Source organism: Antedon mediterranea, chromosome 2 (genome assembly GCF_964355755.1).
Source record: "Antedon mediterranea chromosome 2, ecAntMedi1.1, whole genome shotgun sequence".
In the NCBI taxonomy this organism is placed as follows: Eukaryota; Metazoa; Echinodermata; class Crinoidea; order Comatulida; family Antedonidae; genus Antedon; species Antedon mediterranea.
In genome coordinates this window covers 12745619-12770701 of record NC_092671.1, presented here as the reverse complement: position 1 = coordinate 12770701, position 25083 = coordinate 12745619, and the positions used below count along the sequence as shown (strand labels likewise).

The window sequence follows — 25083 nt, the reverse complement described above, 5'->3', positions numbered from 1 at the left end:
GTAGTTTTAAAAGACAATAATTGTTTTTTTTTGTTTCAATATACAAAGTATGTATAAGTTACTGTATTCTTTTTTTCCTTTTAATCAGTGTATATTTACAGTATTACACCAACACAGTACAGTATTTATATTAAAGTTAATTGATTTAAATTTAAACGTATTCTTGTGTAAAGTTACTAAGCTCCATTGCTCTTTAATAACATTATTTTATTACAGTATCATTACGAAATAGTTTAAAATATATTATTAATAGGCCTAATTATTATATTGCTAAATAATAATAGTATTAATATAAAAATATAGTTTTTTCACATGTTTTCTGTATATCAATCATCATAGTCATACACATAGTAGACATAATCCTTTTAAATCTGTATTTTTTTCAACGCATGATGTTGAGGCATTGCTTGAGATTAATTAGAATTTGAAATCTTGTTTTTAGATCAGACGTCTGTACAAAGCTACAATATCATCATGCCCTCTCTTTAGATGCCCTCTGAACAACCTGTCAAATCTGAAATCCATTCCGTATTTCTTCATCGGATTCTATAAATCTCAATAGATGGATTCATAGTTTCTGTAGCTGCCATGGTAACAGTTGTTTGCTTAAATAATTTAGATATTGCCGATGTTTTTTATCACGATGTGGCTCCATTGATTTCTCGGTTGGAGCTGGAATGTGCTTTCAACGAATACGTCACATTTTATTCAACAGGTGAAACAATAAATCATACAGATTTGAACTAATTAAAAAGTAAATACACCTGATCAAAATAACATTGTGATATAATCTTTTCTATCGTCAACAGCCTCTACGGCCCAATGAAATAAATGAGACCTATATTACATATACTGTAGTAGGCCTAATTTTGATTTTCTGCGTTAATTGCGAATACACTGATAGAGTTTTCTGATGTTGTTGTCCAATTACGGTAGCCTATATAAAATGCATTTACCTATACAGTAGTGTTATACACCGCTTTTGGAAAGTAACACGCCGGGGCCATGATAGAATAAATTTAAGCACAGCAAGACGGTAGAGGATATCGTCATAGTATTGGAATCCACTTAACCATTATACCCCTATACTTTAAAACCATTGAGTTTACTATGCACATTCTTTCATCTCGTTTTAATTGCCCATTAATGTTGTTTTTGTATGTGGTAGACGTTAATCGGTATTGGAAAGGAAGAAGATTGTAGAGCCCGAGTATAACACTGGTTTAATTAGCAGGTGTAATGATAGTGTACCTCTTTAGTTTATTTGGCTGGCTTGCCGGATGCCGAATGGTTTTTTATTTGTATTTACAGTACTATTTATTAACGCGGATGTGTTTTAAAAATATTGTTGAATATTGTTATAATATTGAGATCGAAAGGGAATTACCACATAAATTAATTACTGATACCAAACTATTAAATTTTGATGATATAAAGAAAAGTGGCACCGTGGTAGTCTCAGTACAATAGTTATAAATGCTCAGCAAGTTTTAAATTTCTTTATTCATTAGGTCCATTGTTACAGACTGGGTATTGTTACAGAATCTACGTGATTAAATCAAAGATCAAACTTGAAACACAAATAAATAATATATACACGCTACCAACAACACTCTTTGACACCCAGATTTACGACAAGGATTATTGAAATGAAATATGTTAAGGAGTTCTAACATACAATTGTATATTGTAAGTTCTAAAGTTGAGTGATTTAGAGACAAATTCACGAAGAAAGGTGAACAATGTTATGTTAAGTTTATGTCTATCAAACTAGTACAACAGTAAAATGGTTCCTTCGGGTAAAATTTGAAATATGTTCCATGACATCATTAATACAAAAGTTTATCTCATAAAATAATCAAAGTTATATAGTTTACTATTAGGCCTAGACATGTGAAAGGTCCAATAGTTTCACTACACATTTGTTTTTCCATAAATCCTAGAAATCACTTTATAAGAACATAGAGTATTTAATTTTAGGACCAATAGCAATCCAGAAGTTTTATAATTGTATTGTTATGTGAATTATTTCAAAGAAACCGATAAAATAATTTTAATCCTAACTTTGTGTGTTTTCTTCAATACACTTTTATTTATTGTCACCGGTAAATTTCCCCTGCTCTTTATTATTCCTAAAATTCAGCATGCAAATGTTATTTCTACAATGAGCTCGTATGTACTTTCTAAACATGAATATGACTATTACTATGAAAAAAACTATATTGATAGTAAAGCGTAAACAAAAAAACACTTTGTTCCTTTATACCACTTGCTGCCAGGTCACATTACAAACCTAATCCTGAATCGATTAGTATCAAAATGGTCTCAATGTATTATTTCAAAAGTGCCTCAATGCATTTGAACAATTGTTTAATTTCAATGCTACTACTAAAGTTCACATACAAAGTTTCAGACTAATTTTAATTAGTGTTTTCGAATCTATGACAATGGCTATGCATATAAACGTTAATTCTTTTGTCAATTGTAGGCCTAATGCCAAATAACTAATTGATATGTTTAGTATTTATTTTGTAGATGTGTTTTCAAAATATTGTTGAATATTTTTATAATATTGAGATCGAAAGGGAATTACCACATAAATTAATTACTGATACCAAACTATTAAATGTTGATGATAGGCCTATAAAGAAAAGTGGCACCGTGGTAGGCTCAGTACAATAGTTATAAATGCTCAGCAAGTTTTAAATTTCTTTATTCATTAGGTCCATTGTTACAGACTGGGCATTGTTACAGAATCTACGTGATTAAATCAAAGATCAAACTTGAAACACAAATAAATAATATATACACGCTACCAACAACACTCTTTGACACCCAGATTTACGACAAGGATTATTGAAATGAAATATGTTAAGGAGTTCTAACATACAATTGTATATTGTAAGTTCTAAAGTTGAGTGATTTAGAGACAAATTCACGAAGAAAGGTGAACAATGTTATGTTAAGTTTATGTCTATCAAACTAGTACAACAGTAAAATGGTTCCTTCGGGTAAAATTTGAAATATGTTCCATGACATCATTAATACAAATGTTTATCTCATAAAATAATCAAAGTTATATAGTTTACTATTAGGCCTAGAAATGTGAAAGGTCCAATAGTTTCACTACACATTTGTTTTTCCATAAATCCTAGAAATCACTTTATAAGAACATAGAGTATTTAATTTTAGGACCAATAGCAATCCAGAAGTTTTATAATTGTATTGTTATGTGAATTATTTCAAAGAAACCGATAAAATAATTTTAATCCTAACTTTGTGTGTTTTCTTCAATACACTTTTATTTATTGTCACCGATAAATTTCCCCTGCTCTTTATTATTCCTAAAATTCAGCATGCAAATGTTATTTCTACAATGAGCTCGTATGTACTTTCTAAACATGAATATGACTATTACTATGAAAAAAACTATATTGATAATAAAGCGTAAACAAAAAAACACTTTGTTCCTTTATACCACTTGCTGCCGGGTCACATTTCAAACCTAATCCTGAATCGATTAGTATCAAAAGGGTCTCAATGTATTATTTCAAAAGTGTCTCAATGCATTTGAACAATTGTTTAATTTCAATGCTACTACTAAAGTTCACATACAAAGTTTCAGACTAATTTTAATTAGTGTTTTCGAATCTATGACAATGGCTATGCATATAAACGTTAATTCTTTTGTCAATTGTAGGCCTAATGCAAAATAACTAATTGATATGTTTAGTATTTATTTTGTAGATAATTACAATTCACTGATCTATTGATTGAACCCGGAAATCATAGCAGTAGTGATAATCCAATGAAGAAAAAAAGAGAAAAATTATTAATATCAGGTTGTCAATAGGAATTTCTAGTGGTGTTTTTCACTTTAAGTTAATACCGTACGCATGATGATTGAATCTGTTTACTTGAAAAAAGCGGAAACTTTTCACAACTATAACATAGTTTAAATAGGGGGCGCTATTAAAAATAATACATTTCGTTTAAATTAATTAAAAAAAACTCACCCTTTTTGCACAGGTTAGCTGAAGATTCACATTCACCTAGTGTATTGCTTGCTTTGATTGAATACCGACCAAAATCATCTTCAGTCACATGGTTGATTATCAAAGAATATCGACATATATCATCAAACTCGAATTTGAAATGATTATTTTCATCGATGACGTCACCGTTTTTAAACCAGCAAACTTCGGGCCTTGGATTGCCATTAATTTTGCAGATAAACTTTACAGTGTCTCCTTTACAAACACATTGGTCTTTCAAAGTGTCGAGTATAGCCGAAGGCATCTGGTACTTTGTAAATGTTTGTGTTTTCTCTGCCATTATGGTTCTTGTTTTGTCCTTTGTAAACATCGTTTCTTTGAAAACATCAATGCCAATGGATGGGTCGTTGTTATTCGGTTCAAACTTTTGTCTGACTTCATCAACAATGCTGTTTCGTCGTCTTAATCGCGATACACGTTTAGTGGATGGTTTCTGTTCTTCGGTCGAACTAAGTTCGTCTGGTTTCTCCAGTGTGGTTGATTTTCCAGCAGAATTAGATTCAGACTTTCCTCCAAACATCGTTAAGACGTTCATTCGATGGATCGCTCGTAATGCAATTGCTGTTTTCTGTAATTATAAATTGATAATAATAATAATATTAATTAATAATTAATAATGACTCTAACCGAATTTCTGATTTCATGATCTTTTAATAAAACATATCCATTTACATTTATTCATACCGATGAAAACAAAATAACTTGCTACACTAATTAAAAATAGTATACATTTCCATCTAATAAAAGCAATATACGTATTAAAGTTTGCTCTTGTTAGTTTTATACAATAACGGGATTTTCTTTTTCGAGGTTAGATTGGAGATACCATATAAACGAAATGTCTCACTTATGAGACACATTCCCTTGTAAATAATGGTAAATGCACGAGTGGTTAACAATACTTTACTAATTGACTTAAGAACCAAACTCAGTATCAATGTAAATACAAGAGAAAAAGAAGTGGATTAACAAACAAAATAATGTACCTTCAGTATTCGAGTTTGTTGGAGAACAAAACAACTGACATACAATGGAGTATAATGGTGTTTAGACAGATTACACACAGGGGTATGTCTGGAAGGCCATTCCTCCTACTAAGGACATATTTTTACCATGTAGTTTACTACTGCAATATTATTGATTTTAATAAGACTTCATTTTAATACGACTTCATTTAAATATTTAAGACTTAATAATTAATAGCGAAAATAGTAATGTCTAACTACGTTCTAGAATCGAAATGAAGTTGTTGTTGTCGGAAAAACAGGTTAGACTTTGTTAACCCTGGGAGACTATAAGCACATCATAACCATCAATCTTATAACACACACGTATATTTAACCAATAGTACAATAGCAATAGCAATAAAAGACATGTTATAACATTACATTGCATTATAGCAAGCCTAACATCGAAATAACTTTTTTAGATCATTGCCGATGCCTCTTGGTGGCACTGACTAATCCGGGTTATTAGAATGCACATTGGGTTTTTAATGTGCTTAATCTGTGCCTGATATATCCTCTGCTTTATCAGAAAGGAAATCATATACAGGTTTATTCCAATGAGTAATATTGTATTAGGGACCTGGATGTTCAAAATGGTTCAGTAGAAGTGAATAACTAATAATGATTTAGTCTATATAAGTTCATACATTTTTGTGTTGAAAACTGTTTGTATCGTAGGCCTACAAGAATTAAAACTAGGCCTACTATTCTCCTATTTATGCTCAAATGCTTAAAACTAATCTCAGTAGTAATAGTGATATGTTATACTGTACATCAACTTGGCATACAGTATCTTGTATGGAAGGCAATCGCCGCCAAAAATACAAAAGTAAAACAAACAACGTACTTTCACAAACAAACAACGTACTTTCACAAACGAAACCTACTTTCAAAAACGAACAACCTACTTTCACAAACGAACGATCTAAATTAAAACAAAGAACGTACTTTTACAAACGAACAACATACTTTCACAAACGAACAAACAAATTTAAAACAAACAACGTACTTTAAAAAACGAACAACCTACTTTTACGCGAACAACGTATTTTTTACAAACGGACAACGTACATTGATAAACGAACAACCTGCTTTACCAAACGATGTAGATTGCCGAATGAACTAAGGACTCGTCCATTTTTTAAGTCGGGTAATTGCAAAAGTTCCGATAAGAGGATATGCCTTAGAGGGATCTCAAAGCGAGCAGCCTGTATCTTGCGCGCGTAAGCAAAACTCATCCTGACAAATGGAGGAAAAGTGACCCTCATGAAACGTTTTCTGGAAGATGTTGAATTCTAGATACGAATTCATGTAAAAATGTTGCGTATCGGATGTTGTGACATCATTTTATGGCCAGTTGAATTATAAAAGTCGTATTTTTATCTTTTGCGTCATAGTTCATTTAAAATAGCGCGCATCTATATTCTACGCATCCAAATTCTTCTACACGTTAATATGTTGTTGATAAATTCCTTCCAAAATTGCTATCTTCGTGTTCATTTTGATGACGTCATAATGATAAAAATTAAAATAAAGGCGGGTCCCATAATTTTACCTATGCTACACTGTATGTAGTTATATAGTGTATACTCTATATAGAGAGCTCACTATTAACAACATTTTATTTTCCTCAGGTCATGTGGTGTTTTTATACCCGACTTAAAAAATGGACGAGTCCTTAGTTCATTCTGCAATCTACATCGTTTGGTAAAGCAGGTTGTTCGTTTATCAATGTACGTTGTCCGTTTGTAATACGTTGTTCGCGTAAAAGTACGTTGTTCGTTTTTTAAAGTACGTTGTTTATTTTACATTAGTTCATTCGTTTGTGAAAGTAGATCGTTCGTTTGTGAAAGTAGGTTGTTTGTTTGTGAAAGTAGGTTGTTCGTTTGTAAAAGTACGTTCTTTGTTTTAGTTTAGATCGTTCGTTTGTGAAAGTACGTTGTTCGTTTGTGAAAGTACGTAGTTTGTTTTACTTTTGTATTTTTGGCGGCGATTGCCTTCCATAATCTTGGTAAAGCGGAAACAAACTCGTCAATGCAAACAACAATTCGCCCTACATCATAAACCATTACGCGGGACCGGTAAACTATAATGAAAGAAAGGTAAATTATATAAACTACGCTAGCTATTATGGAAGGCAATCGCCGCCAAAAATACAAAAGTAAAACAAACAACGTACTTTCACAAACGAACAACGTGCTTTCACAAACGAACAACGTGCTTTCACAAACGAACGATCTAAATTAAAACAAACAACGTACTTTCACAAACGAACAACCAACTTTCACAAACAAACAACCTACTTTCACAAACGAACGATCTAAATTAAAACAAACATCGTACTTTCACAAACGAACGAACTAATGTAAAACAAACAACGTACTTTTACAAACGAACAACCTACTTTTACATTAACAACGTATTTTTTTCAAACGGACAACGTACATTGGTAAACGAACAACCTGCTTTACCAAACGATGTGGATTGCCGAATGAACTAAGGACTCGTCCATTTTCTAAGTCGGGTATAAAAAATAAGGTGTTTTTAGAATTAAAAAAACAAACAAGCAACTATACAAACATGGACGACGAGGATCGAACCAGGATACGTATACGCCTTACTGAGGTAATTGATTTGCTAGAGATTGAACAACAAAATGCTATTCAACCGTCTGTGCATTTACTTGATGGCATATGCAGGGACTGTCTGACATTTGGTATAGAAAACGAAATTGTATCACTCATCTTTGAAGCATCTCGAATATTTAAAGAAAGTCAGCATGGTAATACTTTTAGGCCTACAAGTGTTTTTGGCTATAGGCCTGAGACTGTTCACGGTTCACTTCCAGGTAGACCCAGATTACTCATCACTGAAGTACAGCTGTTATTTTTTATTGGTATGTAATGCGTTTATGTGTTTAGTGTAATTTAAATGTATACTTCTGTAGTGGCCGCAAAATCCCACGTGACATGTGTGAAGTACTATAGTAGATTTAATTAACTAATTTAGGCATCGCATTTTCCGAGGTTTTTTCGCCCCTCCTTACTTAGTTTATATATTTCTGGATACCACCGTCACCGACAACCCCAAATTGTCCTCAGTTAACCCCAATTTCCTCAATTTGTCGCACACCTCAAATTTTAATTACAAAAGCAATTTATGTCTGCATCATAACAATGAATTTGTCAAATAAACTGCGTTTACATGTATTCATGTATTCATAAATATTACATGTATGCATGCTTCAGTAGTTCTATTAGTTTTCTTCTAACCAAACTTAGGCAGTCCTTAATTAAAGTTAATTAGAGGCCAAAGCTGCTAAACCCAATTAAAACATCGGTCTCAAAAGTGGTCTTTAATTAGAGACCTTCATTTCGATATAAAATCTAGAGGACGCTTTAATCGTAGTACGTAACATGTGCGCTCGCGAGTGAAAAGTCGAACGTGCATGTTAACACACTGCCATTAATGCACTCTCTAGAGTTTCTAAGTAACTTGGGCCTATTGCGCTTGTAGAAAGCTGACAAAGGCAGAGGTGCATAAATCTATATAAGAGAGTAGACACCGGATTGGACAATTGGCATTATGGTTTGAGTGTGTATTCATAACATTTTAACTATAATCTACCTACACAATTCAATCATTGAAATAAATGGCATGTCAACTTGAATGTATTAATAATTATACAATATACAGAAAATGGGTTCACTGTGAAAGATATGAGTGGTCTTCTGCGTGTCAGTAAGCGGACGATAGAGCGACGATTACAAGAAGCAGGGATATCTATGAGTATGAAGTACAGCAATATAACCGATGACCACCTGGACAACAAAATTGAACGGATACTTGGTTCATTTCCTAATTCAGGTGTGTTAGTTTAAACAATGATATTATAGGCCTACTATAAATGCATCGTTTTAATGATCAAGGTCTACATCATTATCACAGTTGCACATTCTGCTTTTGTATTGTTTTCATTGTTTTCTTAATAAATAAATCAATCAATCAATAAATGATGTTGTAAATGCCCTAATAAGTGCCGCACCAAACCATATTGGCTTAGGCCTATCATAAATTATTATATAACGTACAGTACTATATGACTACCTCAGTTTATTATAGTAAAGTTGTAAACATCGCGACGTTTAATAAATGTATCGAACCGATACAATTTATTTATTATGTTGCTATGAACTATATGGACCTCCCAAAAAATATACTATAGTAGTCACCGCGTGTTTGTGAGGGCTTGAGTGCGGCGCTTATTCGGAGAAGGCGCTTCACAAAGTAAATGAGTAAATGTTGTTGCTATTATAACATACGGTATATAGTATGCAGGCCTAATACGTTGGGAGATAGACTCTCAATTTAAAAAAAAACATTTGCGCCATACTCCATACTCGTTCATATTGCATATGTTTATATTTATTTATTTATATGTTACACTCAATTTTTTTATAGGCTGGAAAAGTGTACTCGCACACTTAATAGCTAATGGAACCATTGTACAGCGCAACCGGGTGCGGGATTCACTACATCGTGTCCGCCCAGAAAGACGAGCATTGACATCATGCTTGAATGTAAGACGATATTCGGTTCATTCGCCTTTGAGTCTGTTTCACATTGACGGAAATCACAAACTCATTAGGTAATACGTTGTTTTATATAACCTTCTTGCACCATGACCAGACAAAAACACCCAACAAACTACTACACCTTTTTTCTTTTTAAACAGGTGGAGGTTTGTGATACATGGTGGCGTAGATGGATATAGCCGAGCACTTGTGTACCTCAGATGTAACACAGACAATAGGGCAACAACGGTTTTACATTGTTTTGAGGAAGCAGTACGGGTGTGGGGATTACCGTCACGTGTTAGAGCAGACATGGGTGTTGAGAATGTGGATGTTGCTCGGTTCATGCTCCATCATCCTTCCAGAGGACCAGGAAGGGGAAGCTTTATCACGGGACGTAGCGTTCACAACACTAGAATTGAACGACTATGGAGAGATGTATTCGATGCTGTGATTGGCTCATGGTATACTTTCTTCAAGAACATTGAACACCTTGGCATATTATGTAATGATGACGAATGTCACGTTTTTCTATTACATTATATATACTGCCCTATTATCAACAGAATGTTACAAGAGTTTGTAAACATGTGGAACAATCACAAATTGCGAACGGAGCACCATAAAACACCAAATCAGCTCTTTATTATGGGAATGCAGAATATAGCCTGCGAGGATAGTATTATATCATCCGAGTACTTCGAGTTGTTAACAGAGGTTAGAGAAATAATGTAAAGCATACAAGCATTGGTTTCTATTGCATCTAACTTACCAAAATGATTCACACGTAAGCACCGGCGCAGATCCTGGGGGAGGGGAAGGGGATACATATTTACTAGTGGGGGCCGGGGATTGTCCATCTTTTTTTTCAACAGCAAAATCATTAAATTGGGGTGAAACAAAATAGAAAGTAAGACTTCAATCGACATATCGTATGTAATTTCAGTAATAAGAAGAATACATTTTGCGTGAATATAACCAGTGGCGCCCCTGTCCCCCAGCCTAGTTACTCGCTTTGCTCGCAATGTATTTCATTTTTATAAGTCCCTTCCCCTCACTATTAAAAACGGATCTGCGCCGTTGCATGTAAGTCGGTTTACAGACACCAATATATCAAAATAAATACCGACATCACAAATCTATACCGTACTGCATTATTCTTTCAGGAAGATGCAGATCAGTTCGGGCTTGATAGGGATTGCGCTCCTTCAGATAGTGGTGATGAAATTGGCATTGTTGTACCGGAAACTGTATGTCCTCTCGGTGAAGAACAACTGTTACAGTTCAGGAATGAAATGGATGTAATAATTAACAGTAATGTAAATATTTGGGAGCCGTCATTGTTCATACGAGCTCTTGAAATACTAGCTAAATATCAGTAAAAACAAATAATTATACACAATAGTCTTTGAATTTTACGCTGCAGTCATAAATTTACATATAGACTCTCCCAATCCTGGACTTTTATAACGTCAATGGTTTTTTTTTTCTTGTGTGGCTTCGTCCAACTTTTATAATGCTCTGTTATAAGTATATGTGTGTACATTTAAATATTATTTTAAAATATATTGTTTTTCGCTAATTTATATGATACATTGTCAAAATCAGGTTCCATAAATCATATACATGTTTAAAAATACAATTAATTAAAATATATAAATGACAATAAAAAGATGATAAAAATTGATTAAAAACGTAGTTATGACAGTAGTCATTATTCTATTCTGTTCGTGTTCGGGTAGAGAGGCTATAAACTCAGAGGAGGAATATGAAATACCCTCCCTTTTCACCAAGACAAAAAAGGATGAGATGAATGAGAGGAATGCAAAAGTTTGAAATAAGAAGTTTAGAATGGATAGCATGGAATGATGTGTTTAATGAAAACCGTAAGGTTAGAGTCCATACACAGTGCAGGTCCAAGATATTATTTTGGCTCTGTGTGTATGTGAGACGCTTCATACCCGAAAGACATATTACTATATTATAATACAATTACTATATACAATGTATTTAAGAGGTAAAACAAGCACTTTGTTATATCATCAATGCAAGGAGATTAATGGTTAATATATATATATAAATAATGAAATGGGATCTAAAATTTAAGTGACAGAAAAAAAACATTTGGTATGAAATTAACGGTGTTGCCCGGGCAACTGGGGCGACACCCTTGCGTCCGCCACTGAATTAATTTATGCGTCATTATTTTTACAACCGGACGGTGGAAAATGATCACTCACACATACGAACATTATACTGCTGTATATACACTTAAACAATTCCAAAGTAATTGGAAAGAAAGGCTTCGTCATATCTTTCGTACAGCTGTTCGTCTTGCACATCGGATACGTTTGTAGGCAGGTACAACGTATTTGTGCAAGTTGAACTTGAGGGGAAAATGCTTCTCCCCTCAACAAAAACGATTCTGGGTTGCATTGCGAACCCGAGAATTGGAGGCTCTGTCGTCCCGGTCACAAACCGAAGGATCCGCTCCAAAGATACACCCCTTCGTCTACCAGCTATACATAAAATAAAAAATACAGGTTATAATGACAAGACAACATTTAATGTTGCAACTCTATCACCATACATAATTTACACTTTTAATTGATTAAAAACACAAATATTAGGCCTACATAATTATACAAATATAATCATAACATGAGGTATATTTATAAGTTAGAAATAATTATACTATTAAATGTGGATAAACCATGAACTACGCTACAATATACTGTATATACATACATACATACGTATGTGGGTACTAAACGTGGGCATACATACTTAGTAGTTATTTATAGTAACTATACACAGTTCAAGATTGTAAGTAAATTGGACCAATGTTTTTGCCTTGTGAAACAGACAGACGGATGAAGTTCATTTCGATACCCTCTCCCCACCATGGTGTGTGTGTGTTTGGCGTGGGTGTGTTGTATGGAAATGTATCTATCTCATTAGAATTATCATTGTTTGTAAACGAAATAATGAAGGAACAGTTATGCATACCAGCTACATCCTTTACATATCGGATCAATTTTGTGTACACACCGTCTTCTCTTTTCCGTTGGTTTGATCCTCTTTCTGAGAATTCCGGCTTCAGTATTGAAAGAATCATCCTGTTTGTCAGGGCCTTTCGTGCTGTCGGTCGCAGGAGGAATACAACAATTGGTTTCGCCCGAAGCAGCTTTTTGTAAATAGTAAAAATGAATGGCATTACGACAATCGAGAGCAGCACTGAATAGAGAGGCTACGGTACATATTATTAGGAAACCTGTCAGAGTGTCAACCAAAATAACAATGAATCTAATTAGAGCGCGTTAAGCCTGGTTTTCATTAAAATCGCTACAGCGTTTCCATTAAAATCGCTACACGCGCAGATGTCGCCGACGCAATCGGGAAGGCTCCCTGATTCATCGCAGTCAAATCGGCAAAGTTCAACCATGTTCAACTTTGCCGATTGTGTCGGAGATGAATCGTATACGCGTATAAAGAATATTTAGCGCTCGCGTACTAGATCCTCGATAAATTCTAGTGTTAGGCTTAGGCCTAAAAACGCACGCATGTTGGGATTTGGAAAAAAATCGTCCCAACGAAGTTGTGGAATAAACACTAAATAATTTGACGTTCGCGAGTGGCCGATTTTAATGTAATTAATACATTAATTTGACACAGCGCATAGTCATAATGCGATTTCGTAAATGTAGGTAAAAAAAATATTAGGAGAACACGAAAAAGGATCTATTTATTCTTGTTTCAGCAATAGACCTAGGCCAATATTCTGAATAAGAACAAATATCCGGGTGAATCGGAGATCAATGGAGATGCCCGCGCGGACACAAATACACAAACATAATAAAGCCAAACTGCAATACCCAATCTGTCACTTATGTCTTTCAAACTTACATCTATCAGCCCCAATTTGTTGAAGCCTTCCTTAAACTGCGTTTGACTTTCCGATTGTTGTGCAGTGTCATCACTTAACATGGCCTCGATTTCAGTTTCCGCCAGGAAACAAGGCAGTGGTCCATTTTGTAACATTGATAGACCTGAAAAAGACATCAATACTCGCTATTGAAAAAACATTTCATTAAGAGGCTATTGTAGCTTGCTTCTGCCAATTCCACCCTCTTCCAACATAAAAAGCAGTCTATCGGTGTTTGCTGAATGATACGGACACATGAAATCTAGTCTATTTTGCCTTATGTAGTGGAGTTCAATAGTAATACTCACCGCATACAAGACCCGCACCATAATAATACTTTTTTCTCAATTGAGTGACGTCCTGAGTTATGGTGTACCTGCCATCATCATCCTTCTGCAATATCCTCCTCTCTTCTTGCAGAAGTTCCTGCAGCATCAGCACGAAGAATTCCTTTCGTGGACCTCCAGCGTCGATGGACTCCTCACCATAAAATGTCACATCTAAGGGTAACCGGAATGGCTGCCAATCGCCAGGCTGTTCAATTAATTCTGCCATTCCGGTTTCAAAAATATCATCTCTAGATGCATATATTGGAAGAGATTCCCCTTCCAATTCCTCTGTCTCCACAAGTTGATCCAGTGGTCGGCCACGCAAAAACGTATGTTGGTATACCCTTAATACCTCCACCGGATCGCTCACCTCATTCCTATTAAAATAAGAAATCATAAACGTTCATTACATGGTGTTCTACGCGAAAACCAATGGAAATTACATAATGAATATTATCATTCATTGATCATTACTCCCAACACCACCAACACCACCACCACTATCATTATTATATTCAGCATCAACTACATTTTCTTCTCTTAATATTTGTCACCAGCATCAATTTCATAATATTTGCACCAAAACATAAAGACTAAATTCATAATTCAGAAACAGTAGTAGTTACTCACGTTTTACTCAGACATTCAGCTAACACATCTTGAAGTGTCTGTAACGAGACTGGTGGTTGTGTCACTGGTTGTATTGTTGTGACTGAGTGTCCTTCTATTGAATTGTCTTCATATCTGCTAAGAGGAGTTGGCTGTTTTATTTGTAGTACAGTGTATTGTATTATAAACTGACATTGTGTGGCTTTGTTTCAGGCATGTGCCAAATACAGTACAATAATCTTTATATTATTATTCATTCAATCAGACGAACGCCTGCACCTACCTGTCATTTACTACCGGTATAGGAGCGTCGATGATGACATCTAGCAGTTCATCAACATCATCATTATCACTGTCAGGAACTGTAATAGGCACGCTTGCAGTATTCTAAAGGAATCAATATTCATAATACATTCATTTAAATAATTTGTGTATTTGAATCGGTCGACAGCTAGGACGACAGCAAGGCCTAAATATACCCATTTTCCCTCCCCGATTGACTATCATGTTTAATTGTTCTTCCGAATTTCAGCCAGGCAATATATTATCTATATTTTTGTTTATATTTAACTATGCCTTATTGACGATTGCTTCGAATACTTTACAGCAAAAATTCGTCCAGCAACCTTTTTCATATCAATTCAAATTTTAGAGGCGGCGGAGAAAGGCAAACAAACTATTTGGATGGCAAAATGTTATGATTGTGATGGTGGTATTTTATATACATAGCCTACCTCATGCGAGGATGTGCTCGGAGTACACTCAACAAGGTGTTCTCGTATTTGACTTGATAGCATACTTTGACCGCACACATGACAAGTCTCTTCCATAGATCCCTCGATCCTGGCCAGCGGGTCAATTGGTATGTCCTTCTGTAACGGCCTGATGTACAGTCTTCCCGTTGAGAGAGGCCGCATTTCTTCAACCGACAAAAAGCCGGACACCACAAACACCAACTGAGTTCTGGACATCTCCTTCGCCCTTAAATATTCTATTCCTCCAGTGTCTCGCAGCACCGGAAAAGAACTTCAATGGGAGGGGAAAACAAACCACGTTATTTTACCGGTTACAGTGTTATAATTAAAGATTCCCTACTACTGTTTACATTCGCATGCCAGGTATATCTTATTTTTTGCATGTACACCACCAGTTACAGATTTCAATTTTCCCGCTTTTGGAAGTTTTTTGCTATGTTTAAATTTTCCTAATTTTCAACAATATTTAAAATGGGGAAATTAACTAATTTCATATTGTGAAAGTGTAATAAAATACCGAATGTCGATATGTCTTCATCATTGTAATTATTTACATCCTATTAAGCTCTGACATCATAATGTATTGCCTAAAACGTTTCGGCTAATTCCACACGTACATTACATAACATTTCCATTGAATACCGTAACAGAAAACGTCAGTTTATAGAAAAGAATCTTTCAATTCAATTGCAATATTATATGTAATAATATAGTGTACCTATAAGGTTTTTGTTGTCATATTTTTGTGGAGAAAGATTACAAATTTTGAAACCTAATACCGACTTCAGAAAATGTAATAAAAGGCCCCGCTATAGAATTGAAACACTATAGGTCGTCTCCAAAGTTATGTTTCAAAGTAAATTCAAAGTTCCAGAATTTAGAACAGACATAGACCTACATAACCACATCTTGAATGCAATACTCTTCGGGCGAGGGTAATATTTTAATAACATGCCAAAGTCAGAATGTAAATCTATACCTATATAGTATACTTCGGACCTCTTCGGCATCTGCATTACAGGTAAACCGTATCTTTTTCTTACCAATGCCGTTCGCCTGCAGTATACGCTGGTATGATAGGGACGGTACCTCAATGCAGTCCTTTGTTGGCAAACACACGATTTCTTTTGTCCATTGTCTTACTGAAAACAAAATTATATTGTTCATTTCAGTTCTACTGCTAAAACTTGAAAGTATGGTAGACCAAACCTATATGTTTATATTATATATCAATGAAGTACGACTTAGACCTATTTTCTTTTTGCTTAAACTTTCAACAATAAAGTCTTACTTGTGTTGCGTGGAGAAATTGCGTAAGGCCGGACTGCTGCACGTCGAGATTGAATCTATAGAAAATAAACCCACGTAAATGAAAAATGTCATTAACAAATTAACAGTTTTCCCCATTTAGCACAATGGCTGAGGCCAAAAACATCTCTGGAATAAAAATGAGAGTGAGTTTGTACATTATAGAAAATCTTGCTAAGGTTAATGTATGTAGGCCTATGTATTCAATGGTGTGTGCGGCTGGCAGTGTAATATTTGTACATATTATGTATAACATTATCTCTGTCATCCTTAATATAAGCCAAACCAAAAATGTATTGATTCTTTTTCATTTTGTCTTCTATTTATTCGACCATTCCTGTGGTCACTAGTCTTGCCAATGTGAGCATGGGCTTTGTTTGTTGTTTGGATTGGTATTGTTTATAAATATAAATAAGGATGACAGTTTGAGGGCCTCCAATTAGTGGCAAATCCAATTGAACGCCAATGTTTTGTTTTTACGCGGCTACGCGCATATCGATTGGCGCATAGCCGCGTCGAACGTCGTGAAAACGAAACATTGGCGTTCAATTCGCCGAACCGAAACCGTGCCGGAACAGGTGTGAAAGGCCCTTTAGACCAGGAGGAGGTAGGAAGCTGGGGCATGAGAAAGGCCAAATGCGTAATTTGAACATATTTTAATGAAATTTGCGCAATATAAATGGATAAATTATCAGTATAATTCGGACTAATATAATTGTTGGTTTTAAAGAACCAGCTATCAATCCGTTACCCAATAAGTTAGTAATTGCCCTCCTGTATACTTGTGTATAAAAATCCTAACGCGACGTAGTACCGGTATCTATCCCTCTTACATTATTAAATGTAACACTGTCTTTGCAAACGTCCTTTTGTATATTATATAATGAGGTTTATAAAGCACATTTTTAATTTACTGTATATATATATATATCCTTACGATTGGTGTTCTTCGGAATAGCCTCCTGTGCTCATCCACGATGTTAGAAGTAGGCCTACTACCACTACTACTAGTAGGCCTAGTAGTAGTAGTAGTAGTAGTAGTAGACTCCCTATTGTTATCGGAACGGTCTTGTGGACCAGAATCTAAAGCAAAACAGTTTACATAATAGTAATTAAAATATGAATCTCTTGGTGCAAATGTTGCAACCAAACAGTGATTTTTAATATGTACCTATAGTGAGCTGTTCATCTACATTTGTTATACCAAGTTCATATGCAACTTTTCATCGTCCATTATAAAGCGGGGTCATGCTATATTATGACTAAAAATAATTTCCACAAATATTGATTACAGTTTTTAACCAAAGAAATTAAAATAACATAAACTAGTATATTATGAACATTAAACAGGTCACAGAAAAATAAACATAACCATCATCCGAGTGATAATGGTAAATCCCAGCTGGCTAGCATTCAAACATCTTAATTTGGCAATTGTGAATATAAAACACGATTATAGAACTAAATAACAACTCATAATTGTTCCTTATATCAAACATTAGAATGATATAAAAATTAAAATTCTATTTAGGCCTAAATTATATAATGAAAAATTAACCCTAAAGTTAGCTAAAATCCAACGGTCTGCAATGCTCATAAGAAAAATATGTAAGGAATCTATGAATATTCGGCTTATTTTAAGAAACTATCGAAAATGATTGATGACCTACTTGAAGTGATCTTAAATCACAAGTAAAAAACACTGTGGTGGTTTAGAAAATAGGTAAAACAGTGACCTCACACTGTCAGCGGGCAATGGGTGTTGATTTTTAAAACGTAAAATGACACATACTTTTTATAATTTTACAATTGCAAACAATAAAATCATAGTATTATTAGTACAAATAAAAAGAGCTTCGAAATGCCTAAACAAATAATGACTCCCCGGGTTGTGTGAGTTATTGCCGGCCATCTTTAATACTGTGTTGACTTAATACGTTATTGTATTTATTTATTTATTTATTTATTTATTTAATATTGAATAAGGTCTAGTCTTCCATGTTGGCCATCACGTACTGCTCGTGGGTATGCTAGCAAGCCGTCGCTATAACAACACACTGAGCAGAAGTATGGTATAGATTCAGTTAGAGGGAATAATATAATAAATAGATCCAAAAATTAAAAATAAATGGTAGTACTTACCAGGAGGATGTTGAACCAGAAGTCCAACTGCTCTGTTCAACAGTCTAATTGCTTCACTCAGGGTCTCAGAATTGTTACCGGCCATATTGCATACGTTTTGCAGTAAAAAGGTAGCTACTACTATCTACACACGTGTAGTTTTGACGGCGTTTTGTCAGGATGAGTTTTGCTTACGCGCGCAATGCTCGCTTTAAGCGCCCTCTACGTCATATCCTCTTATCGAAACTTTTGCACATATAAAGTTTGTATTATACGCCGGTGTGGCGCTATGCTCCCAAACCCTTCCCAGCATGCATTGTGCAATGACGTTTCTCGCGAAATCAAGGTATTTTCGATAAACCTTTATTACCCGACTTAGAAAATGGACGAGTCCTTAGTTCATTCGGCAATCTACATCGTTTGGTAAAGCAGGTTGTTCGTTTACCAATGTACGTTGTCCGTTTGAAAAAAATACGCTGTTAATGTAAAAGTAGGTTGTTCGTTTGTAAAAGTACGTTGTTTGTTTTACATTAGTTCGTTCGTTTGTGAAAGTACGATGTTTGTTTTAATTTAGATCGTTCGTTTGTGAAAGTAGGTTGTTTGTTTGTGAAAGTTGGTTGTTCGTTTGTGAAAGTACGTTGTTTGTTTTAATTTAGATCGTTCGTTTGTGAAAGCACGTTGTTCGTTTGTGAAAGTACGTTGTTTGTTTTACTTTTGTATTTTTGGCGGCGATTGCCTTCCATAAGCTATACTAATCCTTGAAATCACTTACCTGCCACCGTCTTTTAGCAACGTATCTTTTTAGTTTTTCGGTAGAAAGTCGAGTCGTCTCCTTTGGCCTTGTGTCCCCAGCCAACCATCCGTGTCTTAGGCACTCTTCAGCACAATTACGCTTCCTGAAAAATAAAAGGAGTCACTTGTTTGAATGTTCTCTTCCATCGCTAAGTACTGGCCAGCCACTTGATCGTAAATCAAATTTGTACAGTTATGACGCTAGTTCACCCTTTTTTGTTTGATATTAAAACACATTTCACTTTACCAACGAACCCATGAATTAATACATGACTTTTGACCGTTATAAACCTATTTAAATTTACCTTGATAAAGATTGCTGGAATTACGAAAAGGTTCGTATTCTAAATAAATCAATTAATTAAATGTTTTTGATTATTGGCAGTTAAAAGTGAGTATAAAACCCCTTATTTTAGAATACTAGTCTTAATAAACGACCATAATATATAATTAATGTGTCACAGAGTCTTGATGTGTTAGTTTATTATCATTTACTCTGTGAAGTTGGGACTTTGATTTAAGTACACGTAGCAGCAACTATATAGCTACATCCCCAAGGGTTGTCCCCAGAGTAAATCGACAACATATTTCAAGGTCGCTTTCCTCATGAAGGCAGAAATGTCCTGTACCATGAATTAATATTACTATAACATTTAACCCTTTGTGTCACCTGTTTATCATTAATACATACAATGGACACACATACTGGGTTGCAAAGTAATAATAATCAGTATTAGTGGAGAATTAAAAAAAACGATGACGACATCTCTATATTATAGTTGTTTGAAGACACAATATTTGCAAAGTAAACAGCCAAACCGTTTTAAAAATGGTGGATAAAAACCACTTCATTTTCATTGAGGTACTGTGTGATATACATTACCTTGGAAGTCTAATCAACAATGCTTCAATGAATGCTTTAGCATCTTCGGAAATAGTGTCGAATGCTGGATCGTCAAAGTCCCATTCCGCTCGAGTTACATTGTTCAGAGTGTCTGTATCCAAGTCACCAAGAAATGGCGAAAAGCCGCTCAACCTACATACACATTTTATATACAAATACGTAATCATGACATGCTTATGTAGCTAGATATGTTACGTCTCTTTTCACCATTTAGTATCTAATATTAGTTATTAAATTAATTTGTACATAATTGTGCTATATGTGTTGGGATATGCTAAATTATCACAATAAAAACACGTTTAAAGTGTATTTCACACCTGTTCCGGTCCGGCGCCGGAAAATCCAATCGAACGTCAATGTTTCGTTTTCACGCTGCTACACGAATATCGATTGGCGTATAGCCACGTGGAGCGTCGTGAAAACGAAACATTGCTGTTCGATTTGCCGGACCGAAACCGTGCCGGAACAGGTGTGAAAGACTATTAAAAATAGCGCCATCATTAAGAACGTCATAATTATTCTTATCAATATGCCTATATTTGTATGACACATACACCTTCATAATAAATTCTTCATAAGTATGCATTACGTGATATATTATATTATTATATTTAATTTTAATATGCATGTTAATGGTAAATCTTACAAAATATAGCAGATAACCCCGACACTCCACATATCGGTTAATGTTTCAATAGGGTCGTAGTTGATTACTTCTGGTGCAATGAACTCTGGTGTTCCAAACATCACTTTCATTGCCTCTCCAGGTTTCAACTTCCTAGACAATCCAAAGTCTATTATCTTGATTCGATTACTACGTTTGTCCATACACATTATATTCTCAGGTTTCAGATCAAGGTGTACAATGTTCAGTTTATGCATGTGTTGTACCCCGAGACATATCTGCCGCATGAAGATGACCGCGTCGCTTTCACAGAACTCGAAGTCATCGGAGATGATGCGTTCAAATAACTCCCCACCAGATACGCTGAAAACATCACATAAATCAAGATGGGTGAATTGCACAAAAGTGAGTATTGAACACTTCGTACATTAACAACAACTGGAAATATTCTGAATCAACATAATTGAATAAACGTATTTTTCTTGATCCCATCAAAATTAAGTTAAATTTGTGATTTTTTAAACGTTGGTTCATATAGCCTATATCGATCCATAAAAAACGGTGATAGGATTACAAATTTGCAGCTAATCTTTGAAATTAATTACAAGCATAATTAATTTTATATTCTAAAAGATCATGAATTCAATATTGTCCCATTTATAAATACTTTTTAAAACTAGAAGCAATTAGATCCTTGAAAATATTCCAAGTGGAACGATAAACAGCTCTTTTCAATATTGTTTTAAAAACTCACACGGTGATTCTGTCTTTCAAATCTGATAAATTGGTTTATAAATTGGATCCCAGATTATCTAATTATAAATTCAGTATAAACTGAAAAGGTGAGATTTTATTAATAGTAGGCCTAACTTTTTTCAAATCTTTGTTGTATATTGTTCATTGTGTACCATCGCCAAATTGTGGTACCGGTGTTGATTGTGCAATATAAGAAAGAAATAAATTAAAACTTAATACAGAATACAATTAAGTAACTGCATGAGAATACTTACTGTTCAAGTATGATGGTCATTGAAGAACGCCCTTCAAAAGCGCCCCCACATTGTAGTAGCATTGGGTGCTCTAGTATTGACATCAGTTCAACTTCTCTCTTGATTTCATCCCGGTCTTTTCGACGAAGGGCACGAACGCATTTTGCTGCCCATGTCTTGCCGGTAGCTTTCTCAACACATCGATGGACAACTCCGAACCTACCCCTTAAAGTAAAAGAATTATCCTTGTTCGTTAAGTACGTAGCACTGGTATTGGTCTTCGAATCAGCATCATCGCCCACATCATCAGTATAGCATCATACTTGTTATATCATCATTGCCATAAACACATAATTATATACTTAATTAAAATCACAGCATCGTATCATTAGGTATGCTATATTGTGCATCATACACGTAGTTTGTGTATCAGATATTTAGTTGAAACATTAAGAGTAGGCCATAATATTCACACGAGAAAACCCTTTTAATGTCATATATATTACATATAGTCATTAGCAACTTCTTTTGATTTCAACTGTTAAGTTAAACCTACTATCTAATAATATGATAGTACGATGTATTTATACATAACATATTAGTAAAAATATGTATTGAAATTAATGGACATGGGCATGATAATCTACATCGATTAACGTCAGGAGAACAGCAATTTGTTTTCATTGTGGTTGTACATTTAATTCCTGTGCGTAATACAAATATAACTATACGTATCTGATTAATATAATACTGAATAAGCCTGTTCTGCACTAATCAAGCATTGTCATAAAGATTATACGGTAACAATGCGATCATTGGTTATTTCTTAGCGCTCGTTCAATTTGAAAACAAAGCGGTGGTATTCATGGCAGACTATAAAAACATTTATCGCGTCACGAATTATCTTGGTGTAAAATGCAAAATATAAGTGTATTGTACTAAAAAAATAGCCTGACCTTTTGATTTAGTTTACTTTTGCAAATTCAGCATTATAATGATTACATTTGTAAACCAATGCCCTTTTTTCTCTTTATCCAAATGACATACTTATTAATTAACGAATTAAGCCTATTGAAATGTTTATTTTAGGAGGGGGCTAGTTTGACAGATTTTGCCTAATTAATATTACTTGTTTACTGCGGTACGGTACCCAAGCAGCTAACTTATTCATTAGGCCAAAATGTACGAGACCTACCGTATTGAATTTAATCTTGGAAGTCTTATAATGATTGGCAGTCGGTACCCAAGCAATTCACTTATTAAATAAATTGAATTATACCTATTCTGATTTATATTGAAATTCATAACTTAACTATTAACATTTTACAATCTGTATAAACACCTATAATGTAAAAATTGATTAAAAATACATATCTTACATACATACATTGGATTTAAATATAGCAATAACCCACATTCGATCTCAATTGCCGATCCACCAAGGTTGTTCAAGATACAACGATTATTAATTTGTTTAATAAGGAATGCAACTAATCGGCTTTGTATAATACCTAATTATCAACACTGTCCGATAGTAAATCAAGGTGGATCGATCACTCTTTTCATAATTGGTCATGCAACAAGAACATGTAACCAATTAAATACAACGGTACAAATGATTATTGTTATTCATTTTCGAAACGTTAAACAGATTCTGTTAATAATGAGACCTTGATTTATCTTTAGTAAGTATAGACATAGGTACACCCTTAAAATATATAACCATTTCAGCGATTAATATTAGCATTTTTCTTGCCAGTTCTCTCTATTCATTCTCCTTTTAAATTGTGATGTATTTGAAAACTTACTTCCCAATTTCTTCAAAAATATCATAGTATTTGTCGACTTCACATAATTTCACTTCGATATAATTAGCCCTATATCCGTCTTCATCCATATCTGCGAGAAATAGAATATTGATTATTATAACAGTTGACACCATATTAATGTGAAACGAACGAGGGGCAACCAGTACATAGGCCTCCGTCTGGTTCTTATATTTTATTGATGATTGACCAGATTAACACAAATACATACATCATAAACATATAAAACAATTCAAAAAATCAGTATAACAGTAAGACTCAGTTAAAATGATATCTCTAAAAAGTTAATTCATTAATTTCTACATGCGTTGCCTAATCATTGTTTCACTTTTCGTAAGCCAGAATAAAAATATAGCCCTGATAAGTGGACACTTTGCCTATAACAAGGATTCTACTTATTAGGATTAGTATATCCAGTTTGAATAAACTTACTAAGATCAATAAATCATTTGTGTCTGACCATAAGTGGGTCCTGTTATCTAAAGTAAGTAAATGTTTACCCACTTTCATCGATCAAGATTTTTCTTAGAAATATAATGGTCAATTAACAGATTATATACTGACTAATTTAAACAAAATGAAATCTTACATTTATATAATTTGTGTGGTGTCGTAGTATTGTTATTATTACTTTATATGGGTTTTTTTTACCAGACATTCATGCTTAGTAATAGGAGATATATCTTATAAATAACTGTGGTCTGACGTTGTTTATAGACTAAAGCAATTTTTGTTTTCTGTAACATTGAATGGCTGGGTGAACAGGGGCTATAACCAATTGTAATTACACAGAGAATACCTTGTTTTCAACCTGAGATGTGTATGATTTATTGGAATTTCAATAGGACCAGGGTTTAATGAATAGGCATTACGTACAATGATGATTCACATTTTAAGATTCCCACAATACTTATGTTTATTTTCCCACACGAAATAAAAGTCATTAGTTTTTATATTTTTATCTCTAGGCCTATCATAACATTAACTTCCCCCACCCTACCCCAAAATAATCAAGCATACGACGTAACAGGTTGGTATAGGCCTAAGTATAAAGTATGTGGGAAGATCGAGTGAAAACCTCTCCATAAATGCGCTATTTGACTATTTCTTTGATGTATTATTTCCATACCCGTAACACAAATACACACTCAAGCTCAATGAAATAACAGCTAAAGCGAACACAATCCTAAAGCAAATAATCTCATTTTCTTTATTCACAATAAGCTGTAAAACATAATACCCACAGTCTAGTTTTACCCCACTT

The 25083-nt window shown here is 34.3% G+C and overlaps 1 protein-coding gene and 1 long non-coding RNA gene across 3 annotated transcripts in view; one reads left to right on the top strand and one right to left on the bottom strand.

The window, feature by feature from the left end:
• Positions 1-494, top strand: part of LOC140040452 (uncharacterized) — a 54862-nt gene extending 54368 nt beyond the window's left edge. For both annotated transcript variants that reach the window (XR_011842716.1, XR_011842715.1), the window contains one exon: positions 443-494. This is a non-coding gene — a long non-coding RNA (uncharacterized lncRNA). The remainder of the gene's footprint in view (positions 1-442) is intronic.
• Positions 495-3351: 2857 nt separating this feature from the next.
• On the bottom strand, positions 3352-23890 carry LOC140039289 (myosin light chain kinase, smooth muscle-like). The gene is made up of 7 exons (XM_072084894.1): positions 23802-23890; positions 22015-22218; positions 21026-21367; positions 20359-20511; positions 19456-19579; positions 4017-4623; positions 3352-3395 (listed from the first exon to the last, which is right to left on the bottom strand). Exons 1-7 carry the CDS (start codon positions 23888-23890, stop codon positions 3352-3354), a joined length of 1563 nt encoding a protein of 520 aa, XP_071940995.1.
• Between the last annotated feature and the right edge of the window lie 1193 nt (positions 23891-25083).